A 14860-nucleotide genomic window follows, 5' to 3' on the forward strand; every position below is an offset into this window, starting at 1 on the left:
GGTGCACTTTGATTGGCTAAAAAAGGCTTGATTAGACCAATGGTTGGATCTCTTGTTGGGCAAATTTCATCACGTGATAGATTCAGTGCATTTAATTGGCTAGTTGTAAACAAAACACAAGTGCAGATATGCACCCGCAGATGGTCATTCGAGCCAATCGATACATAACAAGACACAGATGGGGGAATGAGCAAAATCTCTGCAGCCATCTTCGCGAGTCGCCCGCCAGGGCGCTCTGTGGTTGCGGTGACGTTCTCCAGCCAGCAGACAAACCCTTATACATTTTTTAAAATTTCAATCCAGTTTCCTCGCTGTTTCGGCGGCTAGTGCCGCCCTTTGATCGTCGAGCACGCTGATTTCCAGGCGGCAGCGCGCTTTGGGCCGCCGATCGGGGCGATGCGGGCCGCTTGAGCTCGCGGACTCGGCCACTTGCGCTCAGTTGGTGCTCATCCATGGAGGACGGCGGGCCCCTGGCATACCCCAGACAGGTCAAGCCTGGCTGGACGGCGCACGTGAACCGCGACGGCCGCCTCTACTATTGCAAGTAGGTCACGAGATCCAGGGTTGCGAGCTGCCCTCATTTCATTCGCAATGCCTTTCAGTCACCTGACGAAAACCGCGTCGTGGTTGCCGCCTGCCGACACTTACGATGTCACTTCGGTGCTGCCCTTCGGCTGGGAGGAAGCCGTGGACAGTAATGGACACTCGTACTTCATCAAGTAAAATTTCCCTATCATCAGAAGGGACCTGTCAATGTATTCCCCTTTTATTTCTGCAGTCACGTCAACCAAACGACCATCAAAGACCCACCGCCCAAAGACTGGGCACCAGAGGAGGCACCGCCAAAGCCCCGTCGGGTCACCCTCACGAGGGACGGAAAACAGGGTTTTGGATTTGTGGCTGGTAGTGAGAAGCCTGTAATTGTTAGGTATACAGAAAATTTGATACTTCTTCCCATGCCACTTTCTAATTCCCTTTCACTGATTCTTGCAGATTCGTCACTGATAATGGTCCCAGCGATGGCAAGTTGCTTCCTGGAGATCAAATTCTTGAAATCAATGGTGAAGATGTGCGAAAAGTCGCCAGGGAACACGCTATCCAACTGATCAGGTCTTGCCCTGAGAAGGTGGAGTTGATAGTTTGCCAGCCACCTCTAGATAATGTATTTTTAGCAATTTATGTGCTTTTCTGCTTGATAAAAGAGTGTTCCTACAGTCAGCTAGAAAGTCTGCACTTTTGAGTGTAGCTAAGAAGGCAAAGCTCAGGAGCCACCCTTCCAGGGTTAGATTTGCAGAAGGAGTCGTAGTCAATGGAACAGTAAGTGTGGTCCTTACACTGTAGCTCTGAATCTTTATTTTTATTATTATTATCAATTTGGCAAACAATATTAAATAAGGGAAGTGCACCAATTGCCCCAACATTTTAATGCTTTTTACAAACCAGAAGATGCTAATTAAAACCTAAAAAACTCAAATATTTTTCTTGCCAGCAATTAAACCTGATTCGATTTCTGGGTTGGGTAAACTTATTCACTTCAATTTTTTGCGATTGCCTCAGGTGGCTGAGAAAGGAGTGGCTTTAATGCCAAACGTACTGAAAGTGTTCCTGGAAAACGGACAGACCAAGTCGTTCAAGTACGACGGAAGCACAACTGTCCAAGATGTGACTGACTCCCTTCTGCAGAAACTAGGCATTCTTGCTGGGGAACATTTCTGTCTGGCCCTGGAGCACGTCACCGGCCGGAAAAACAAACTCACATTGCTCCAGCCCCACCAACATCTGGCCAAAGTAAATACTGGGCGATTTATTGCTTTTGGGCCTTTTCTCACTGCGGCCAATGATTATTCAGATTGCAGCACGGCCTGGTTCGCACAACCTGCGTTGTCTCTTCCGCGTGGTGTTTGTGCCGTCTGAGCCTGAAGCTCTTCTGCACCGCGATCCGGTGGCTTTCGAGTACTTGTACTTACAGTGCTGTAACGACGTGGTGCAGGAGAGGTTTGCACCTGAGCTTAAATACGAAACTGCCCTTCGTCTGGCTGCTCTGCACATCCAGCAGCATGCCATGGCCAATAACCTACAGGGAAAACTGGGAGCAAAGAATATTGAGTAAGTGTATGATTTTTAATTTACAGCAAAACTATTTTTATAAAGGATTTGAACCATTGGAGTTTTGAGTCTCTTTGGCAAAAAATTAATCTCAATTTTCATGTTAATGATTTTTTTCTCACAAATATTTCAATAAAGCAAAATGTTTGTAATATTTTAAGTAAAATTGGCAGCCTCAACTAAAGTATTCTGTGAGCTGAGCCAAGTCTCTCTTCATTTAGTTTACCATTTGTTTGCAGAAAGGAGTTTGGTCTTGAGCGGTTCGTGCCAATCTCACTGATGGAGTCGATGAAACGAAAGGAGTTGCGCAAGTTGATCGGGCACTTCCTAAAACTGTGCACAACTCAGCCCATGTCCGACATCCAGGCCAAACTGTACTACTTGCATATCATTAGCGATCTGCCGAGCTATGGCGCCAAGTGCTTCTCTACCAACATCAAAGTGAGTGGAACTAAACAAACCCAATCTAACTTTGGCTCGTTATTGTAAATAATTAATCTCGGCCTCTCAAGATGTCGAGAGCCAAGCTCATTTTCTACTGCCACAAGGATCATCTTCTATATAATTTACCTGTGGTATTTTTTTTAAAATGTTTATCATTTAGAACTAATAATAATCTCTGTACTAATCCAAATTTCTCATCGAAGGACATAAATTTCCAGGAGACAAACATGGAGACAGTAGTACTGATAAGCCCCAAATTTGGCATAAGCCAAATTGCTGGTATGAGGAGCGCAACGGTAAGAAATTATACATATTGAAAATTAGACATTTAAATTGTGTTAAGTAGTTTTTAACAGGATGGTTACTTGCTGTCTTAAAGAAATATTAAATTCATTTCTGCAGAGGAGACAAAGCCAAGTCAATCGGCAGGGCATGTGAATAAGCCCCTTAGAAAATATTCTACAATCAGTCCTTGTGAAGATATGCTAATATAATTCTTCAATTGATTCTATTGTTGATCTCACTGCTGAGTTTGTATAGCTCACTTCCTGACTGTACAAGCAAATGGGAAATTTCAGCTTTCATTTTGGGAATTGTCCTCAAATTTGTTTTAAAACCTTTTACAAAATATAATCCTAAGAAAATCATGAGCAAACAATGGATACAATATAAAATTGGAAACTTCCAGCCGATGCCTCTGGCCGACATTCACAGCGTGCGGCACGTGTCTGTGTCCAAGCAAGACGAGTTGTCCACGCAAGTGACACTGCACCTACTTGGTGCTGACCAAATCTGCCTGAGCTTGGAAGAAAAAGACGCAGAAGAGTTGGTGCTGGTGCTGCGAGGCTACTTCCACCTTCTCACAGGCCTGCATTTGTCGCTAGACTGCCCGCCAGAGGATCCCACACCAGCCTATGATGCAGGTAAATATTAAAGCAACAGGGTGATCAGCAGAATGGAGTGTTAATCATGCGGGTGGACTTGCAGTGCCTCCTTATCAGGGCTTCCACCTGGTGGTGCCGGACTGGTGGAGCTACATCGCCGCCAACAATAAGTGCCAACTAGTCAATTTGGCTGTTCCGCCTCCTTACCACGCAGCTGTGAGTGTTTCCATTCACATTGCTTTAGGATTTGCTTTAAATGGCTTTAATAATTTGCTTTTAGGATGGAAAAACTGTGGATAGCAACATGAATAGCATGTAAGTTGTAGTTCTTAAAACAATCCCTCATAAAATATTAACTAGATCTAGCACAAATATAACTTTGGATTTGCTCATATGAGAGCAGATCAATTTAACAAAATTTAAAGGCGCCCTTAAAGCTTGTTATTTAAAATGTTCTAATATTTTGGGGAAATTTCACCAAGCATCCTTTAATTTTATAAAAGACAAATATTCTCCATAGTATTGAGGATCAAATTCTATGACATATTTTTTTTTTAAATTTCCTGAAAACTAAAATATGTTCATTATTTACCATAAAAAAAGTTTGTATCAAATATTGTAGGTCCCCAGGCCAAGGTCAAGGTCACTAAAATCCGGTCAAATTAATTTTTCAAATAATTGTAGCATACCCTATTAGATAAAATTTCAAAACTCCAAAATGTGTCTCGTTCACGGGACAATATTTCAAAATTTGTGTTATGCTGTTTTCTTTCTTAATATTTTAAATTTTAACTTCATGATGGTCCAGGAAATTTACGAGCGTGATTTTATCAATTTTCAACGAAATTCTGTTTCGTTTAATTTTGCAGAATAATTTAATTTTTGTAGATTCCATATTTCTCATTATTATTTTATTGAACCAAATTATTCTTAATAATAAACTGCAATAGGTTGAGGAACGCAAACAAGGAGAACCGTCAGTCGAGCAGTGAAGACTCGACCTCTCCAGAAGCGAGCGAAGAGGCTCGACAGCGGCTGTCAGAGATGCACCGGCTGGTACTGGCATCGGAGCAGTACTTAAACGACCACGGCGACGAGAAGGAGAGCGACTCGGAAGGCTCGTCGCAGATGAGCTCGTTGCTAGATACAGAGCAGCCCGAGCTGAAGCACAGTGACTCGCTGCTGCTGTTGGCGCACGGCGGACACAAGGCCAACCTAGAGGAGGAGATGAGCGCCGTGGTGCGCAGCCTCGACATCAACGGTGACACCACCGAGAGTTCGGACACAGACTCGATGTCGACGCCAACCAGCAGCCCGTCGCACAATAAGGCGGGGCTCAGGCCCGGATCTCTGCTCAAACCCAGTGACTCTAGCTTTGGACTGCACAGTCCCGACAACGTTCTGCCAAGGGCCGGCAACTCGGACATGAAGGTAGGCTTTGATATAATTTTTTGCACTTGGCGCTGCTCGTTCGTGTAGCTTCATTCACTGTGGCGTTGATTGTTTTTGTTTGAGGACAGTGATTTGTCTCGTCATATCTTAGATGCGATTTTTTCGTCATAATTTTTAAGAAATAATTTGTTGTGCTTTTCAAAATTTTAATAAAATTCTTTGATGATCTTGGCATCTAGGAAATGTGAAATGAAACACTTCCTTGCTGTGTCCGTGTTTGTTTAATTATTTTGCATTCATCTTTTAGGAAATTCTACTTCGTCTACAGCAAGACACCAGCCTACCATATCACTTTGCTGAAGGCACTTTGTATTTAGACCCAGATATTATAGACCTTACCATGATACCTCCACCAATTACGCCAGATAATGTGAGCGAATAGTTTCTCCTTGACATTTATTCTCGTTGTGCCGTCTCTTGAGCAAAACAGCACCAACAACGTTCTCTGGTTGCAGTTGGCGCTATCGTTCCTTGACTCGCCGAGCAGCCCACCGACCCCATTCGCCGACCAGCTCCCGCCGCTGCTGCCGGGCCCGCATCACGAGTGGGACCAGGACATGCTGGACGAGCTACTGGACAGCAACCTGGATCTGGACGAGTTCTTGGCCACGGTGGTGGTGCCAGCGCCGAACCAGTCGGGCATCACGGAGCTGACCCCCGAGGAAGTGTCGGCCTATATCATTCCACCTCCGCCACCACCCTCGCAGAGCAACATTCTGGTAATTAATTTTTGGTCACTCGCTGCAGCTTTTTAACCGCCATTGTAGGCTAGCCTCAGCCTTTACAACCCGCGAAATCACTATGTCAACAATTCGGCACGGAGCAGTCTCATTTACCGAAACAGAGTAAGGCTGTGCGGAATTCAGTGTCCATAATCAGAATTTGTTTTGTGTCTGGAAACGAAAGTCGACTGCATCTCTTAGTTTTGTGAAATCGTCTTTTTTGTTGGTTTTGTTTTTGTGTCCCGTTACATCTCCAAATCTCTGATTGTCGTCAAAAATTTTGAAAATGTTTGCCTCCTAGAACTCCTATTTTATGTTTAAACTAAATTAAAGCATGCCTCATAATGTAAAGATTAAATAATAATGTTTCGTAGTGAAATTTTCTTCTTTAACATTCTCATTGCCAAAATTCCATTCTTGTCGCGTCAACCAACACTCACCAGTCCTCACAATCAGCAAAATATACATATAAATTCATTTTTATTTTAGGTTTGTTTTTAAATAACATAGTCTTTGCACCATATTTCTTAAATTGAATGCTCATTGCCATCGTGCTCATAAAAACCGTCTGCCGATATTGATGTTTTTGCCTGCCGTTCCACGTCAATTTTCGATTTTTCACTGCACATTTTTTATACATGTTTGTATTGTCTCTTCAGAGTAACGTCAGAATGTAAGCATAAAAATAATAGTATCGCACTCTTTTGCAGAACAATATGGTGAAATTTGAAAAAATTTCAACGTCGCAAGCTAAGGAAAAGATAAACCAGCTGTCGGAGCATTTATTAAACTTGGCCGAGCAGTGCCGTGGCTACATTGCAGCTGGCGGCGGCGAAAACGAGGACGTCAACCTCTACAGGGCGACGCAGACCAAATTGTGCAACGAAGTGAGGGCACTGGTTGCCAGTAGCAAACTTCTAGTCCAAGCAGCAGCCGAGGTTAGTTATGGATATTGTTCAAATTATATAATAATAATTCACAGCAAGAAATAACCATTTAGATTTTATTTATTTGTAGGAACCGTTTTTTATGGTGACAGTTATGATGATTTGCATCTATAGTATTAGTATTTCGTTTGGAAAAGCTTTGAAAATTAATATTTTTTGTTGGAAAATGTTTAAAGAAAGATTTCCTGAATTATTTTTCTGTAAAAACTAACTGAACGTAGTTAAAGAATGGATTCAATTAACCATTGGGAAATTTTATTTAAAACTCCCAAAATCTTTCCAAATTTTATTTAAAATGAAAATATGTCCTTTTTTATTATTCCTGCTTGATCAAGTTATCTGGTATTTAGTTTATTTTAAAAGGCAATTTCTAAGCAGAATCCGTTAAGCTTTAAGTATAATCTTTATAGATATAAAGGATAAAAATTTCCTGCTTAAACTGAATTTTCCAAATAAAACTATTAATATTTTGTCAATAAAACGATTTAAATTAAACTAAAAAAATATATTTCAACTAAAAGATAATACACATTTTGCATTCCCTTTTAAGTAAGATAGCAAGCTTAGCAAAAATGTCTCTCAGCTTCAAACACTTCTAAATTGAGCCTTCTTCTCATTTTCAGGGTCTCCGAGCGAACCTCGAAGGCACTCTGGCCAACTGCCTCAACTCGCTGAATAATATCTTCAGCCTGTCGGAGGAGCTGTGCGTGAACACGGACGCGCCATCGCACACGATGAGCCTGATTCTGCGCAGCCGAGACGTGTGCGAGTGCCTGGTGGCGACCATCAACTCCATCGACAACCCCAAGTCGACGAGCAACGTGCAGAAGTGCGCCGAAGACTTGGTCAACGCCTTAACCTCCCTGCTCAAGGGCCTCAAAGTGCTTGGCAGCTGAACGCGAGAGCATACTGCCAATTTGGAAAAAGGACTGAACGTAATCATCTATGGGCGATAAAATTTAATGTTGGTTAATATCGTTACGCGCAAATGGAAATTTTAGCTTTGATTTCGGATTTTAAACGAATACAGAACCGACAATGGGGGTTGAATCATCGTGGATCGAGACCATTTATAACTCTACTGTAACCAAAGATTTTAATATTACGACGTCAAAGAATTGAGATATACATATATATAACTGTATCTGTGTGTTCTATTCATCACTGTAAGAAAAATAGATGTCAAAATGATAGATCAAAATAATAGCAGTAAGTGGTTAGGGCAGCATTATTGGTTTGCAAGTTACAGCAACTTTGACGTCCTGTTTTGGTTCTTTTAGAGGTGATTAATTTCGAGTCAATAGAGCATTTATACAATTTCTATTCTTATAATTTTGTCTTGTGTTTCCCGTTGCCTCCTCGAAGGTTAGTTAGAAGCAAACAAAATGCTCTCTAATTTTTGTCAAAGTTGCTAAATGTTAGCATGTTTGTACTTTTTTAAATTTTCGTGTACTCGACGCATATGATTAAAAACGACTGAATGATATTAAATTGTTAGCTGCGAAGTTGTTGTTGCCCTCTACACTGTCTTTGTTACATTGCTTTTTATACCGCAGTACAAACGCGCACTTAATGATTTTACTCTGATTGTAATCCTAACGCACATTCTCAGTTGCATTTTTTCTTGGCGAAATAAAGAGTCTCAGTATTAAATCCTCGTTTCAATTGTTCTTATACCTTGAAAATCAATTAAAATAGGACAATATTGCTAAATTAATAAAAATTATTATTAGTCTCCAGTAGAGTAAATTTATAAACTTGCTTAATTTTAAGTAAATTGTGTGTTTTTATGTATTAGAATAGTTAATATTCATGCAATACAATATTCATACAAATTAATATGTTCTGTCTTGATATAATATCTGAGACTTTTAAACGATTTCTTATTTATAAATTTAATTAGATATTCGGAAGATGAGAGGAGGATATTGTTCATTGAAACGACCTGCAATTTAAGATATCCAATTTAATTTAAGATCAAACGGGAAAATACAATTTTCTCCAGAATGAAGGAAATAATACTCATGATATTGACCAAAATATACAAAAGGGAATTATAATTACACAAGGCCTGTTAAGCTTACAACTAAAAATGCCACGATTCTTTGAATATGGCTTTTGGTATTCGATGATGATAACATAAAATGAGACAATTAAGGACACCTGGACCAATAACTGATTGAAAGCTTTAATCACGGCTTATTACTCACAACTTCCGCTAGACGCCTAATGTCTCTACAGTACCTACACACTGTTTTTGTTTTTTATTGTAGCGGTAGTAAGCGCATCTTGAGTATATATTGTCGTCATGGTCCAAATTTCCCCAATTTCGAGTAATGAGACGTAAACATCGATTCTTGGATGGTGCACCTTTGTGTATATCATAGCATATCATAAGACAATTTCAAAATATGTGCTCATTGAAAGCAATTTGCATCACACCAATAGAATTACATGTTACTCGATTGCTGAATTATATCCATTGCCTCTATAATATTACATCATGAATATTTGCGATTTAGTTGTACACGCCCATGTGACGTCTGGTAGAATCCACAACAAAATAAGAAAGCATATCAGCCTTATTGAATTTCGGGACTTAGCCCTAGCAGAGAAAGGGATTACAGAGAGAGTAGTTTGTGGTAGGAAAATTTCACATGCAATTGATAGAGGAGCTGAAAAGCGCTTCACAACTAGCCAAGAATTACAATTAGAAAAACTCGAAATTTCCAAGCGATTATACAGCTAAGTTTTAGGGAGGGCGATTTTAATATTTAATTACATTTTAAAATAACATCAGTCAAAGTACAAAAAAAAACTGAATTTGCCAGAAGTTCAACTCTCATCAAGCTATAAATTAATACAATGGAAATCAAGCTGGGAGCCAAATTAATCCCTCGAGGACGCTCCAATGATGGTGAGGATGTACATGAAGATGTTGATGATGTCCATATAGATGTTGAGTGCGGCGAAGATGTACTCCTCAGGGGAGATGGAGTACTTGTGGTTGCCGCCGATCATCATCTGGGTGTCGTAGATGAGGTAGACAGAGAAGAGGACCGCGCCAATCGAGGCGTAGACCAGTGTCATCGTCTTGCCAGGGAAAAACATGGCAACCAGGCCGAAGACCAGGAACACGACCGCCGCCACCAGCAGGATGCCGCCCATCATGGTGAAGTCCCACTTGGTCTGGAATGCGAACAGCGTCAGCGCCAAGCACACCACAGCCGTGATGCCCACGGCCATGAATACCGCCTCGCCTTGGTGGAAAGAGCTGATCACACCCATCAAGAACGACTCGGCCAGCGTGAACACGCCGAGCAAGATGAAGTTCATTGGAGCCTTGCGCCGAATCTGAGAAAAAAAGAGGAACAAACGAATGGGATCAATATGAGAACTCAAATTAATTAATGAATTTCATCCTAATACAATTTGCTAATCTGACTGACAAGGGAACTTATGGTGTGTTCTACATGCAAATTATTTGCCTGAATTGGGTTCAAACTAATATGTTTACACAGACCGCCAGACCGCAAAGTTTTCAGTCTAGTGATGAGGAAAATTGTTGCATGAGCTATCAATTTTTATTGTTTAAAAATTGTACCCTTAAATATTTATACTACTTTTAATGCTAATTTAATTTATGTTTTTAATATAACCTTAAGTTTCAAAAAAGTAAGAATTTCATTCGTTTTTCTTGTAACACCCTTTAAATTTTTAAACCAAAAGAAAAGGAAATCAACTCATAAAAGATGTGCATTTCCAAGGGTAGAATTCTAGCCTGTCAATTTCCCTTGCTGGAAAAAAATCACAAACTTCCTTGAGTAGGGGGGGTTACTGGGTTTGGGTTACTGGGTAACCCCCCCCCCCCCCCCGAGTTACCAGAATAAGGTAAAATGGTGCTAGCCAAAGCAAACAGCCGATGCTGGTTCCCTTGTCTTCTGAGTGGCCCAACTTTGAAAGAGAGTCACCACAACAGAGAGCCGACTCCGTGGGTTCTGCTACCATCACCAGCCTGACATCACCTTGATATCGGCAAGGGACACCCTGACTGAGAGCCCTGTTAACGACTGCCGTTCCCCACAAAACGCTCAACAACTAACTGCCGGTAAGGCAATTCATTTATTAGGGTGTAAAATCTTCATATCTTCAAACGAGTAGTGGTTATGAGTCCCATTGATTTCAGCCAGACCCATTTGATCTACGTAGACAGACGACGTCAACCCTAACCGATGACTTTTGTGCTGCTGCCCTGCTATATAAAATTCTCCCTGCTCAACTCTCTCTCAATTCTACTGTTTTAAGAAGACACGATAAAAACTTAAATTATTAATAGGGATTTAGGCTAGTTTATGTTGGCACTGATAAATTAAGAGAGATAACTTAAAAGAGATCAAAACTGAATCGAGAGAACCAACCCGGTAGTGCTTCAATCTATTAGCCAAACAAGAATAAGCAAGCCTGGGTGGAGAATATTAAATTTACCAACTGTCTTTAACAGTAATTACCACACAAGTTATTGGCAAAAGTTTTTCAACCCCACCACTAGCATTGTTTTCGAGTAACAAGCTGGCAGCAAAAAAAATTAGTTTCTAATAAACAAATAATGGAACAAACAGTTCCAACGCATTGTTTTTTTTCTTCAGAAAAATGCGGTTTCCCGCGATAGATAAGTGTTAATTTTGCGGTGAAAGACTACTTCAGTAATTTAAACTAGCTATTTTGCTACGTCTTTCATTGCGATGAGTGTTGTTTTGAAATTTATTTAGCAACGAGTTTCCCTTCTTGTAACATAACTCTGGGACGAATGAAATTCAAGATTAGATTAACTATCAACAAGGAAAATGATGGTATTCAACGTTCCAACAAAAATAAGTGAGTGTAACCGAAGTTTAGTGACAAAAATATTAATCTTATATATTTGATATTTTTAAGAGATTTGAAAATGATGTCAAATATAAATAACTTAGTTTGAAATAGTTTTTGGTTAATTTGAGTAAAAGCCATTCTGAGACAATTTTTAATAATGAAATATGGGCAAGCAAAATCAACTTCTATTGATATTTTTGTTTGAGACTGAGCGTATCTTAAGGCAGATTTTGCCTACAACCACCAATAAAACGAGTTTGTCCTAGTAATGAAGACTGCAGTTTATAGTCGAAAACAGTTAGCTCAATTAAAAAGACTACTTTCAACGATGAATGAGCGAATTTTTTCGTCTTTGATAGGTTAACAAATTCCAATTTTCGTTTCTTGTACCTTATGAATACAAAATCGCAGACCAAAAAACAAACTATTCTGAAAGCTGATAAAATGGCCTCTTGATTTAAATATGAGGACATAAAATAATATATAATAATATAATTGTATCATTACTTTATGGATTTGTGCTGATTTGGGGCAGAGTTGCCCTGTCAGCCCATAATAAACTTAAATTTTGAAACTAAAATCGCAAATAGCGGTCAAAAAAAGCTTCATAATGAAATTTTCCTCTTCAGCAGTCAATTTCCCCACACCACCAAAATATTTTGACCTCTCATCTCATTCAATTATAGGCTCAGAAAGATGTTTGAGATACTTAAGTTTTAGAGAGACCTTTGCAACCTAAAGATTACAATCATAATGACCTATAGGTATCCCATTTAAGCTTGGAAAAGTTACGAAAACTGACCTAGTTGATGAAAACACAGCTTATATTCAAATTCCACCAGCCAATTGCCACTTAATCCAATCATACCCATGAAGTTAGCAAAAGGTTAATCATATCTTTAAACTTAGTGTCAATCTCATTAGGTTAAGGACCAAAATTTGAAATTACCTCTCCGCAGCAGGCGATGACTAGCATGGTGACAACGGTGACTCCAAGGGCCACGTATGTGATCCAGACATTCTGCCTGGCCCACAACTTGGTATTTTCATTGAAAACGAAGATTGAGATGAAACCGAAGGTGACTAGCAACTGCAACATCAGGATGCTGTACACCTTGCGGATGAATCCTCGTCGAATCGATTTGTCGGAGAACTCGAAGCCGCCGGTGCCCGCAAGCGGGTCTTCGGCGTCATGCATTCCACCATACATCTCTGGTCTGGGTTGTATGAAAGGAGCACCCTAAAGAAAAAATACAATATTATTTTAAAAATCTAGAAAAAGTTATTGACTGTATTTGATATTTTTCATGAGTTGTTACGCAAGCAGGTCTTACATAACAATATTTATTATTCCGAATTGATTAACAAGGAACTACATGAGTCCGTCATTTTAATGATTCACGCTGCCAACAGGTAGGTAATTAGATTAACAAGTTGTAACGTTATTTGAGCAAATAAGACATAGCAACTTACTCCTGGGGCACCAGGAAAACCGGGTTGTGGAGGAAAGCCTCCTTGTGATGGATAGCCTCCTTGAGGTGGATAGCCTCCACCCTGCGGCGGGTAACCAGGATAGCCTTGCCCTGGGTATCCTTGGCCAGGGTATCCCTGACCTGGGTTATTCTGGCCTGGGTAGAAACCTGGCTGAGGTCCTGTAGATTAAGGTACCATTTAGAAAAAAATCTGAAGTGAAAGCGGTAACAAACAAGAAATAATTAAAATAAAATTGTTGTAACTAGAAAAAAAGAAGAACAATAAAAAAGTCTAATGCACTGACTGTATTATTAAATTGGGGAAGTAACATCGTATTATTATTGTTAAGCTTGAGCAGCAACCTTACAAACATGTAACGAATAAGAGTGAAAAGTTTACTTATTATTATCAAAATGTTTGTGGTTTTCAACTCCATCGATGCAGATGGGCGGAGAACATACTGTTGGGCTTCTTTCATAATGTGATTACGCTCATCTATTTACTTTTAGTACATAAATGATATCATACAAGGAAAAATGTGGAAGCTTCCAGAGCTTATCATCTATGTATCTCTTTTGGGTGCAACAACATGCAAAAGCAAAGAGAGCAGAAATTTGGACACAAAAATCGATCGAAAATAGTGCAAGCATAAAAATTGACCTTGTTGTCCAGGGTAAAATCCAGTCGGCGGAGGTTCTTGTGGCGGCACTTGCCAACTCATGACCCTACAACCAAAGCAAGAGATCAAGCAACGACTCAAGACAAACAGGAGCGGGTCAAATTAAGGAATTGCCAAATTTATTTAACATGCATGCCCTAGAGCAATGAGGGAATATAGACACAAAGTCCGACAAAGACAACCGTGAAGGTATTTACATAGACATTTGTAATGAAAAATTGTTTCAGTGTCAAACATTTGGCTCGTCTATTAAGATTTAGTCCTGAAATTGAACCATATTGAAGCCTACCTTGTTCAAAAGTCGACGAAAGCGATAAGAGTCGACGCTTGGAAGAGTCGCCCTGTGTTGTTAAGGGTTTCCAGATAGCAATAAACTGCGACGAAAACCTTTCCCAGCGAAATGGACGGTCAGATGATACGATTTTCCAGAGGGCTTCTTATATGAAAGGGGATTGGCCTCACGTTATCACGTGACGTACGAGCAGTGCTGCCACACATTTCACCTTACGTCATTGTGCGTAATTCTGGAAACTGAAAAATCGAAAAAATAAATAGCTGTAACACTGTTACAGGCAGTCCTAAGGCAGTCTTAGGGTGGCTGCATTTTGTGTTTTAAATATTTCAATATTTTTATTAAGTCATTTGGGATGATGGTAGATGAGCCAACGACTGGACTGAAATGGAAATGAACACAAATTGAAATATTCGAAATATTATGACTCATGACTCAAGTGTACGAGAGATGAGCACTCTTGCTGTTCATGAGGAAAAATGAAAAACTCGAAAAATTATACTATCGTAAATACCGTAAATACTTGCGACATAAAGTAAAATTCAACTGCTCGTTTTAACTTTTAAAACGCATAGAAGTGCTTGATCTTATTCCTATAGCCCTTAAAATTAATTTGCACTATATGTTGATAAAATGTTGATTAAATGATTACTTTACTATGAAAAATAATTTTACAATGAGAAAAACGCTATTCAATGCGTATGAGCTGCAAATAATCACATTATACATAATTTTGCTTTTTAAGTTTAATAATAATATGGTAATATTTATAGAAAGAAGCACCAATGGTGTACAACTGAAATAATTATGGTAATTAAAACCAATTTTTTCCATTCTTATTTTTTGGTATATTTTTCTACGATTTTTTCATTTTTGTGTGATGATTGACAAAAACTTAATATGTATGTATGTATTTTTTAAGTGAGAATAAACAAACCTAATAATTAATTTAAACTGTAATATTTTGTTAATTTTCCTTGTTGAGCTTTTTT

The 14860-nt window shown here is 39.5% G+C and overlaps 2 protein-coding genes across 4 annotated transcripts; one reads left to right on the forward strand and one right to left on the reverse strand.

Annotated features, from left to right (window-relative positions):
• Positions 1–90: 90 nt before the first annotated feature.
• Positions 91–8208, forward strand: LOC135947432 (FERM and PDZ domain-containing protein 4). Of its 3 annotated transcripts, none has more exons than XM_065496299.1 (18): positions 91–544; positions 603–719; positions 779–928; positions 994–1162; positions 1216–1317; positions 1558–1788; positions 1850–2106; positions 2346–2547; positions 2754–2846; positions 3239–3473; positions 3538–3650; positions 3715–3749; positions 4385–4865; positions 5134–5256; positions 5342–5605; positions 5654–5731; positions 6319–6546; positions 7179–8208. In XM_065496299.1, the coding sequence occupies exons 1-18, from the start codon at positions 453–455 to the stop codon at positions 7449–7451; spliced, it is 3243 nt and encodes a 1080-aa protein (XP_065352371.1). In that variant the 5' UTR covers positions 91–452; the 3' UTR covers positions 7452–8208. The 3 variants fall into 3 exon arrangements, with proteins under 3 accessions (XP_065352371.1, XP_065352372.1, XP_065352373.1); XM_065496300.1 differs by having other exon boundaries at positions 93–544; positions 2769–2846; XM_065496301.1 differs by lacking the exon at positions 5654–5731 and having other exon boundaries at positions 94–544.
• A 298-nt stretch (positions 8209–8506) lies between these two features.
• LOC135947288 (protein lifeguard 1-like) lies at positions 8507–14059 on the reverse strand. Its single transcript, XM_065496019.1, has 5 exons — positions 13866–14059; positions 13558–13622; positions 12898–13076; positions 12374–12664; positions 8507–9909 (listed from the first exon to the last, which is right to left on the reverse strand). Exons 2-5 carry the CDS (start codon positions 13616–13618, stop codon positions 9445–9447), a joined length of 996 nt encoding a protein of 331 aa, XP_065352091.1. The 5' UTR covers positions 13619–13622; positions 13866–14059; the 3' UTR covers positions 8507–9444.
• Between the last annotated feature and the right edge of the window lie 801 nt (positions 14060–14860).

The sequence above is a fragment of the Cloeon dipterum genome, chromosome X, assembly GCF_949628265.1.
Source record: "Cloeon dipterum chromosome X, ieCloDipt1.1, whole genome shotgun sequence".
Taxonomy (NCBI): Eukaryota; Metazoa; Arthropoda; class Insecta; order Ephemeroptera; family Baetidae; genus Cloeon; species Cloeon dipterum.

Bases quoted from the DNA above. Each gene is read 5' to 3' on its own strand.
- LOC135947432 (XM_065496299.1), top strand. From the start codon at position 453: ATGGAGGACGGCGGGCCCCTGGCATACCCCAGACAGGTCAAGCCTGGC. The intron at 2,548-2,753 runs GTGAGTGGAACT...TTCTCATCGAAG, and splicing joins GCTTCTCTACCAACATCAAA to GACATAAATTTCCAGGAGAC. The intron at 3,474-3,537 runs GTAAATATTAAA...GTGGACTTGCAG, and splicing joins CACACCAGCCTATGATGCAG to TGCCTCCTTATCAGGGCTTC.
- LOC135947288 (XM_065496019.1), bottom strand. From the start codon at position 13,618: ATGAGTTGGCAAGTGCCGCCACAAGAACCTCCGCCGACTGGATTTTAC. The intron at 13,077-13,557 runs GTCAATTTTTAT...CTTAATCTACAG, and splicing joins ATTTTACCCTGGACAACAAG to GACCTCAGCCAGGTTTCTAC. The intron at 12,665-12,897 runs GTAAGTTGCTAT...TTTTTTCTTTAG, and splicing joins GTTTTCCTGGTGCCCCAGGA to GGTGCTCCTTTCATACAACC.